General features: G+C 38.3%; 2 protein-coding genes across 2 annotated transcripts; both read right to left on the bottom strand.

Moving 5' to 3' along the window:
- Positions 1-1,594: 1,594 nt before the first annotated feature.
- On the bottom strand, positions 1,595-2,563 carry LOC113334594. The gene has a single exon (XM_026580812.1). The coding sequence runs from the start codon at positions 2,561-2,563 to the stop codon at positions 1,595-1,597; it is 969 nt and encodes a 322-aa protein (XP_026436597.1).
- A 630-nt stretch (positions 2,564-3,193) lies between these two features.
- LOC113334918 (aquaporin SIP1-1-like) lies at positions 3,194-7,145 on the bottom strand. The gene is made up of 3 exons (XM_026581141.1): positions 6,608-7,145; positions 6,238-6,510; positions 3,194-3,629 (listed from the first exon to the last, which is right to left on the bottom strand). The coding sequence occupies exons 1-3, from the start codon at positions 6,908-6,910 to the stop codon at positions 3,480-3,482; spliced, it is 726 nt and encodes a 241-aa protein (XP_026436926.1). The 5' UTR covers positions 6,911-7,145; the 3' UTR covers positions 3,194-3,479.
- Between the last annotated feature and the right edge of the window lie 2,581 nt (positions 7,146-9,726).

Raw genomic sequence — 9,726 nt, 5'->3', positions numbered from 1 at the left:
TGAGGTCAATAGTATGTTGGTAGAAGCCAATATCCCGGTGCATTATAATGGGATAAGGACAACCAACATACCAGATGATCCTATGTAATCTTCGTGTTCTTTTCAATCTACGTAACTTTCAAAAACAAAAAATAAAAATCAAAAAGGAAAAGTAGAAGAATCGTAAATAGTTTTCTTATACAATCTCCATTTTTGGAAAAGAGATACTATCTTTTTTTTTCCAATTCGGTCTCTTGTATTCCTTTTCCTTTGTCGGTTCCCATTCCAAAGTCTTTAATGGTCTACTACGTCGTAATAAAAGAAGCTGAGCCGACCTTGCGCCTGAAGTTCCAATAGGTTGAATTTTGATCCCTCTCCAGAAAAATTGGCCGAAGCAAACCGTTCATAGAAGACACAGAATTCTCCAAAAATGAAGATAATTTTTTCTTTTCTTTTTAATGTTTTTACTTTCTCGTTAAAAAGAAAATAAAATAGTGGAAACAATAAAATAATTGGAAACAATGTTTTCTTTTGTGATCACCATCTAATGTACCATGACATCGGGACATCCCAACTTCTACATATAAAAAGAGAAAAAAAAAGATTTTAATTGGAGATTTCCCATGTAGTTCCAAACAGCCGAGAGATTAATACTGTTGCACGATTTCCTCGTTTGATTGTTCAGTTTTCTATCACTATAATACAGTAATCAATTGTGTGTTATGAGTCACGATCACTGTGATGTGGTTGGTCACTCACAAAAGCAATACGAGAAAATTAGCTGGAATAAAACGTGAGAACGAGTATATGATTGGAAATACCAACTCTTCAAACTATATTCCCCAAATTTGACAAGCTCAAATTTCACCATGTGGATGACCAATCTGAAACATGGCTGCAAGAGGGTTACCAGACTCTACACGATTGAAAGGTGGTTTTTGCTTAGTACTGGTGAGTTGGTAACCCCTACTGTAGAATTTTGGTAACCTCTATGGCAGCAGCCTTGATGTCACTGATGTTTCAATGTGTAACTTGACCGGTGATGTGAACTGCAGCTGCAGCCTAGGCTTGAATTTGGGTCATTAAGTCAAAAACATTTGGGACATAAAAAGCATCAAATCAGGTCAATAATACAAAAAGAATCTCAACAAAGATCACGGGGATCACTGAATCCATAAAAGATCTCAGTTTGACAAATTCGACTCATTCCTTGAACATTGAGGCCGCGTCCAGTTAGAAAAATGGTACACGTTCTTCTCGAATGGTTTGACAGCTGATGCCATGTCAAATCTCAGAAGTAGTGAGCAAATTCTGAAGCACAGTAAGAGTGATACTCAAAAGTAAAACCCTTTTTGATCACCACGAACAAATAGCAAAAAAAATTTAACAAGGAGATGAACCAAACCATTTGACTGATGATTTATTTCGAAAGTACTATAAGAGGGCCATCACATAAGCATCAACAGATTAAGACATAAATCGCTTAAAGAAAGACCAACAATTTGTATTACCTGTCATTGATAACCTAAGCACAAGCATTGTAGTAATAATTTAAAAGAAAACCTAAATAAGAAAACATGTAAAGATAGCTATACCCAAGGGATTGATTGATTAATTAAATAGCAGGTGAAGATCTCAACCTAGAAGAAGTTCTGACTTTTTTGGCTGGAGGAGATGGAGTGACCATGGACTTGTTTTTACTGTTCTTCTTACTGGCATCATTGGCAACATCATTTGCTTTGGATTTCGATCTCAATACCCGCTTCTTTGACAAGTCTTGGACCTTTTTACTGGGACTAGCAACAATGGCTGGAGTAGTCTCTTCTTCTACTGATTCTTTCTCAGGGGAAATTTGGCGAGCATTTCGCGTGCGGGAAGATATTGTACGACCTCCTTTGGTAATACTCTGATTCTTCTTAGTATTTGGTGATGATCGAGTAGGACTTGATGATTGAATCGGACTTGGTGATGATTCAGATTCAGATTCAGAAGAGGCAACCCTATCAAAATCATCTACAAGCTTTCTAGCTCTCTTCGGCTTGCTTTCACCTCCAAAAAGACGGCGAGTACTTGATCTATTGATTCCAGACACATCATCTTCTTCTACAACTGGATCTGATGATTTGATGATATGATTCACATCTTCATCGTCATCGAGAAGGAGAGCAAGTCTTCGACGACGCTTTGTTGCAGCAGGAGCAGGTGGTGGTGAAGGTGAAGGGGAAGCAGATGAGGGAGATGATGAGTGATGTACATCAGAGACGCGAACTGGAGTAGTCTTCTTAGAATCAGAGTTTTCGAGACTTTTCTTAATCGACAAGAGTTTCTTCTTTTGTTGGGATCTGAGTTTCTTAACATTTCCTTCAATCCTTCCTTGAAGTTTCAGACGATTGAAACTAAGACCGCCCATAGACCAGTGTGCTTCATGAGCCCAAGATGATAATGGATCCATTACTCCTAATGGTGGATCTAATCTAGCCTTGGTGTAGATATCTTCTTCTTCTGCTGATCTGTTCATCAACATCATTCTTGGTCTTGGTAAGCTGCTTCCATAGAACTTTCCTGGACCTAATGCTACCACCATTTTTGATTTCAGAGAGGAACAAAAAAAAAATTGGGGAAATTTTTAGGGGAAATGAAGATTGGAAGAAATTGATCTTCAATTGATGATCTAAAAACTAAATAACTTAATTGCAGTGAAGAAATCACAGAAAGGTTGTTGTCTCTCTGAATAACGCCGCCCCCTTCTTATATTGAGGGTTTGGGGATCTTAGATTCAGCGGGAAATATCTTTAGGCGCCAAGATTTTGGCGGTAATATCAAAAAAGACCGCCAAAATTATGGCGGGAGATGCTCACATGGGCCAGTTGGCTGCCACTTTGACATTGAAACACTTTCGATTATTTTACACCCCATTCCGAACACATTGACTATTTAGCTAAACCCGCTCTTGGAGTTGTTCAAAACTAAAGAACACCCCCTGAAAAGTGAGAAACTAAAATGGTTCGTTAAACATCTTGTTTAGTTCGATGGCAGGTAGTGAATGATGGACCCTAGAGGCTCAACGGGTATCCATTCACAAAGGGCAAAGAGCCAGTTAGCAACTCTACAGATTCTGCAAATTTTTTTTTTCTTTTTTTTTAAGCATTATTGCTGGTAGGGGGAGGTGGAGCTCAATTAGAAGTTAAAGTCTCCTACCGGAGCCAACTGCCCATGAAAATACAAGTTCGATCAGCCAAATTTTTTATTATACACTCAATAATTCTTAGACTTGATTGAAGCACCTAATTAACCAGGATAACAAATACTATGTTCAACTCCGAACTTGTGCACATAATTCACAAGTTTAAGAGGTATCATTTTTGAATATATAACTACGCGAATAACAGAACTAAAATTAAAAGGAGTACCCTTCGTGGGTCTGGACAATGGATGGAACATAAGTGTCAGATGACTCTTCCTATCTAACTTCTTTTCTCCTGTACTTTCAAGTCTCTTTTTTAGGCCTTCTTTTGCTTACTTGGAGGAGGTGGAAAAATAGCTCGGAACACCCAAGCGGCTAGAATAGCACCAACAAAAGGGCAAATCCAGTAAACATAGAACTGCTCCCATGTGTTGTGGCTGTTCCTAACGTATGCCCAGCCGAAGGCCTGCAAAATTGAAGGTGAACATTAAGCTACTTAAAAACAACACTGCATCATAGACTATTTTAACTCTCATGAAACAAGAACAAACACCATCAGTTATTCGCTTATATTCTTGGATTCTCCTCACACTATTTTATCAAATTGGATGATGTAACCTGATCATCCCCACCCCAACCTTTGTGATTTAGCATGTCAACTATATAGTTTGTTGAATAAATCGCATTTCAACTACAAACTAATGCGGTAATAGGCTTTTTCTATCAACTAAGTTGTAATTATATCATTTTTTTCTAAAACAAGTTACTCGTACAAGGTCCACAGTAACTGCGCATTTTCAAGATATCATGCATAGGAATCAATTCTATGGGTCTTCTGAAAGCAAACTACGAGCATCTACGGTTACTTTCCTTGTCATAAAGTTTGTATGAGGTATATAGTTCAAAGAAGCGATATGGAGTTAAGGGCAAGCCTAAGACACTTCGAGGCCGCCTAAGGTACAAAGCGCAAGGGTGGAGCAAAATACATTTACCCAGTGACTTTTACGAATGAAACACATACAGAATGTAATAGTAAGAGGAAAACAAAGGCATGACACAAACTGTAAAAGCCTGATAATACTCAAACGTCGTGCATACGGAAAATACAATTTAGTGATTTACCAAAGAAGATGGGTAGTTATCTCAGAAATGCTAGAAAGATTTTCTATACTTTCGTTTATGTTTGAAATTTTATTTGTCAGTCTGTATGACAGCGTGTATAGTGAATGGCTGCAACTATCGTAGGTAAAGAAATAGTGCAAGTGCCAGGCTAATAGTGGTGGACACATGGTGTGCATGAGAAAGCACTTTTAAAATTCATTAAATAAACAGTGGCTTAACATGAAAAATACTACCTCTGTCCCACAAAAAGTGGGTCTTTCACTTTTTTAATTCTTTTTTAGGAAAAACGAAAAACTGCAAGACACACTTTTTATGGGACGGAGGGAGTACTATCGTCAGGATTAATCACCACATAGGTGGAAGAATATAAGAGTTTGTGTAGGTATGCAATAATGTAACTGCATTGAAGGACTAGACACTTAGTTTTTTCAGAGTCCTAAGAAAAGCTTAGAGAGAAGTATACAGACATGATCTGATATTGACTGCAGAACAAAGCTTATTCACTGCATTCACACTCCGATACTTTTGTTGTGTTCAATTCAGCTATTCAATAAACTCTAATTTCAGAAATTTTTTGATACTTGTTCTCATCCTTTTGGGGCATTGGATGCTAAGTATTGAACTTCACCACAACTTCCTTTCATCTAGCCATCAGTTTTTGGAGCCTTCCTAAATTCAAATGCTTTTGCAAGTAATGACTGCTTAAATAACCTTAGAAACTCCCTAGCTTCTACCTCAACTATTTCAGAAGAGCATATAGTCTGCATTATGGCTGAGATGATAGCTACATATTCAGCTGTGACATTAAGCCTTCCTCCGACTCTAACTAAATATTTTAGTAAAACACTATAGGTCCACTACTGACCCTCCATTACACCTCCGGGAATAACACTTCTAACTTTACCTGAGTTTCAATAAAAGCTCATGCACAATACTGCTAAAAAGTGTAGCGACACCTTGCCCTAAACAGAAAGACTCTCCAGTCAATCAACTTATGCTCACTGTAGTGACTCAAAGCTGATGCTCTTTTTTGCCTTTTCACGTCTTGGGTACAGACATACAGTGAACATATGATGAACAGTTAGAATAAGTATATGATGAACAAAGACGAACTAATGAGAAGAAGAGACATAGGAGGAAAGGGAGAAAAATAAAGTGGAAGGAGAACAATGATTAGGGTTCCAAAAAAGAATGCTTGTGGTTTTGCTGCAAGCGAAAATGCGTGGGTGTTGAATAGCTATGAGGACAATACAAAAACATAAGCATTTTTCTTCAGAACCCTAATTGCTATTCTCCTTCCAATTTTTTATTCTCCACGTTCTCCCATCTGTCTTCTTTGTTCATCATATATTTTGGTCTACTATTCTACTCTTATACAACAAGCAAAAACAACTAGTAGACACGAAAATGACAACGTGTACAGAAGTAATTGGAAATGATAATCCTCTCTTACCAAAAGAAAAACAACTCAAGTATAACAACATAGCTAACATTCCACTAGTAAATATTCCTCCTTACTTTCTTGAACCTTGTACTGTAGGATGTTGATTTACACTGTTGAGTGATCTTTCCAATACAAATCCCATAATTTTGGCTTTTCGAAAGTGAAAGCTAAAGACTTGACCGAGGAAAGAATGTACCAAAAAGAGCACAAAATTAAAAGAGAAACCCAAAGGTAACAGATAATCTGGGATAATCACTAGAAATATTTATCTATTAACTATGAAAGCTTTACGGGACAGGACTTTCTAGTTTGGGAGGTCAGTATGCACCTTGAACTGAAACTAGCCATATGCATCAAGCAATTAGGAAGTCAGATTGAGAGAAAGCTTAAGCATATTGCATTGGAACAGCAAGGTCATAAATAATTAAGAAACCAAGACACGCAGAACAAGAGAACACCGCAATGATGAACGAGCAAAATAAAGAAGCATTTTGGTTGGTAAACTCACATTGGCAGGATTCATAGAGGGACCTGTATAACCAGAGCCAGCAACAACCAGCGCAACAGTAGTCATAGAAAGCATCCATGTCTTAAGAAGGCTGTTGGCAGGTCCTCTTAGAATAATAAACAACACAGCAAAACTGATGATGAAGGTCAATACACCTTCAGCTATAGCTCCAGTGTGCACATCAACTTTCAATGAAGGTCCTCCAAGCATATGTTTGTATTTTTGAGGAACAACCTCTAGTATGGCCAGTGTACCACCCATAGCTCCTAAAGTCTATCCAACAAATCACATCAAAATTTCACATCAATAAGCAGCAGATCAAAAAAAAAAAGCATAATTGGGGTAGGTGGGTAGGTGAAGATTAGAGAACCTGAGCAGGAAAACGGAGGGCAAGAGATAAGAGATTATCAGGACCAAGACCAGCAGCATAAAAGGAAGCACTACCAGTAGGATTAAAACTAGCACCACCCAAGATATCACCGATCCAATTGAAAATGAAAACCAAGACACAAACTAACAGTGTTGTGATGAGAAGTGTTGCGCCGATGTTGTTACCAGAATCAACACCTACATATTTTGAGATGATGGATGTGAATATCCCTAGTGTTGATGCACAGAACACCCATAAGAATGTTATTATTGCATCTCCAATTGCAGCTTTTATCATACCCATTTTTTCTCTCCTGATATTCTCTTTTCGATCTCTCTTTCTCCCTTCCTCTCTGAAATTGAATTTGATTTTGTTTTGGGTGTTCCTGCGTGGTTCTACTTCTACTAGTGACCTAACTAACTGATAATCTTAATCTAAACTAATTAGAGAAGATTTGTTTGATTATTGGTTTTTTGGATTATCTTATTGGTTATTTCCTCTTTTCTCTCGTCATCGTCTGTCCCATCATCCTATGGATTCATCCCATCCCTTTTGTTTTTCTCGTTTTTCTATTTATTCATTGGGCTTTGTTTTCCCAGATGACCTAATCTTTAAGCAGCCTAGGGGTGAGCATAAAAACCGGAACCGCGGATTTGACCCGTATCCGTCCGCAAAATTGCGGATTTCACCCAAACCGCAAGACGTATGGGCCGGACACGGATGGGATTCTCAAATCCGCACGTTTTAGCGGTTTGGGTGCGGTTGAATATTGAAAACCGCGGATTCAACCGCACCGCATCTGACTCTTCTCCATTAGATATAAGCCACTAAGCCCAGCTAATTGAATGTGATGGTCACTAAGCCCAGCTAATTGCAATAGCTTATTCAGGACCTATTTTTGATGTCAAGTAAGCCCAACTAATTGTTTGCTTATTCAGGACCTTTCCAACAACTTACTTGCGAGTCAGAGAGAGTTGGGCCTCATGCCAAAGACATGCACAATTTTTTTTTTTTTTTATCCCTAATCCGCGGTTAATCCGCAACAGGACCGCACAATCCGCGGATCCGCGGATGTAAAATCCGCGGGTGATTGGGCCGGTCACGGTTTGATTTTTCAAATCCGCAGTTTTGACGGTTTGGTTGCGGGTGACCCCTAATCCGCAACCGTCCGTCCGTTGCACACCCCTAAAGCAGCCCATGCCAACTACTTGGTTAATTAAAGCATTAAAGACTCTTTTTTATACGCCTGTCAAATGGATGCTAACGTGACGGAAATAGGCTCTGCCGCTGCCGTTTCCGTTAAAATTTAGCGGATATCCGTTACCGTTCATTTTTCGCGGAAATAAAAAATTCAAAAACGTTACCGTTACGTTGGACTTATCGGATAACGGATATTTTTCCGCTGCCATCCGGTAAGTCACAGGACAGCCACAAAACAGGCTAAAAACACAGAACAAGTACACATAACAGCTTTAAAATCCAACTGAAATAGAAGCAGGTGTTGAATTCACTCCAGAAGCTTGAACTTGGTTGGATGCAACAGCAGGTAAATGTGATGCAACTGAAATAGAGAGATTTTGTGAAGACCCAACATGGTTTGATGCTCCTCTTTCGCTTTGGGACATGATTAATTTCACAAATCTGAAATTGTGAACCCTAATTTCAGAAACCCTAAATTGAAAATTGAGTTTTGAAGATTGAAATTAAACTCAAAGGAAATTGAAGAAGAGAACCCTAGTTTCTAATCAGTAATCACACAGAGAAGATGATGATTTCTAAGGCAGAGAAGACGATGCTTGATTCAGCATCCGTAGTTTCTCTCTTTTTCTCTCTGAGAACTTCTCTGTTGTGTTGAAGTGAAGAACAGAAGAATGACTGAATGAGATGAGATAAACCAAACAATACATAACGTATAAAAAGGGGAACTTAGGCGCATGCCCGAAAAAAATGTGCATAACTTGTTATGCAATACAAAGAAAAAGTGCATAACCAGTTATGCAGATGCATAAGACATTATGCAGTACAGAACAATGTGCATAACTAGTTATGCAGATGCATCAAAGGTTATGCTTATCATAAATCACTGCAGATGCAAAGAAAATGTGCATAACTAGTTATGCAGTACAAAGAAAATGTGCATAACCAGTTATGCAGTACACACGTTAGCGGATAACGGAACTAAACCTAACGGAAATACACGGTTCCACTACCATTACGTTAAGAAGGGATTATCCGTTAGCTTATCGGTACCGGATATCCGTTTACCGTTATGTCGGATGGTAGCAGTAACGGCTAACGGATTACCGGTATCGGCTAACGGAAAATCGGTATCCATTGACATGCCTACTTTTTTACAGTTCGTTGAGGAGTAGGTTGGTGTCCGGTACTGGTAGTTTTCCTAGACTTGAAAAAAGATGTCAATTGTGTTTTTAATCGCAACTTTGCTACACACGCCGAAGAAGAGGACCGAGTAATGCACTTCGGGAAATCCGACGGTTCAGAGTCAACATTGGGATAGGGAGTGGGGCAGGAGTGGGCCCCACCCCCTCTCACACGGTGATGAGCTTGGTGCCCTTCTTCGGTGAATGGATCATTTTTCTTAAGAAATTTGTTTGACATCTATTTCCATCACAAAATTGGTTAAAAAGACCAAAATCAACAATTCTTGGGTGAAAAGAACATTTAGATTTAGATACCGTTTAAATGGCCAAAATTTTAAAAATGGTCAGGATGTAACCAGTTTCATCGTTCCCATTTTCAAATATTTTTTCTTATTTTTAATTTACACAGGATGTATCCAGTTTCATCCTTACTATATTTTAAATTTAAGCTAGGATGAATCCAGTTTCATCCTTACTATTTTTTTTGTCCATTTCACCCGAACTATTTTTTACTCGTCCATTTGAACCGTGATTTAAAATTTTTTGGACAAATGACCCATTTTCCGTTTTTTCATTTACCCTAAATCTATTTGGGATGAGACAAATACAGCTTGTTTTGTTTGTAGACAAATTTTGAGTTATATAGGAGATTTTGGTCCAACTTATAAATTTTTTGGCCGCACTAAATTATGAGTTTTTTTTTTTGATCGGTAAAGAAGAATGTATTGATCAAAAAAA

The sequence above is a fragment of the Papaver somniferum genome, unplaced genomic scaffold, assembly GCF_003573695.1.
Source record: "Papaver somniferum cultivar HN1 unplaced genomic scaffold, ASM357369v1 unplaced-scaffold_137, whole genome shotgun sequence".
Taxonomy (NCBI): domain Eukaryota; kingdom Viridiplantae; phylum Streptophyta; class Magnoliopsida; order Ranunculales; family Papaveraceae; genus Papaver; species Papaver somniferum.
This window is presented reverse-complemented; position numbering and strand designations above follow the sequence as displayed.

Bases quoted from the DNA above. Each gene is read 5' to 3' on its own strand.
- LOC113334594 (XM_026580812.1), bottom strand. From the start codon at position 2,563: ATGGTGGTAGCATTAGGTCCAGGAAAGTTCTATGGAAGCAGCTTACCA.
- LOC113334918 (XM_026581141.1), bottom strand. From the start codon at position 6,910: ATGGGTATGATAAAAGCTGCAATTGGAGATGCAATAATAACATTCTTA. The intron at 6,511-6,607 runs GTTCTCTAATCT...TTTGTTGGATAG, and splicing joins CCCTCCGTTTTCCTGCTCAG to ACTTTAGGAGCTATGGGTGG. The intron at 3,630-6,237 runs GTGAGTTTACCA...TCAATTTTGCAG, and splicing joins CCTCTATGAATCCTGCCAAT to GCCTTCGGCTGGGCATACGT.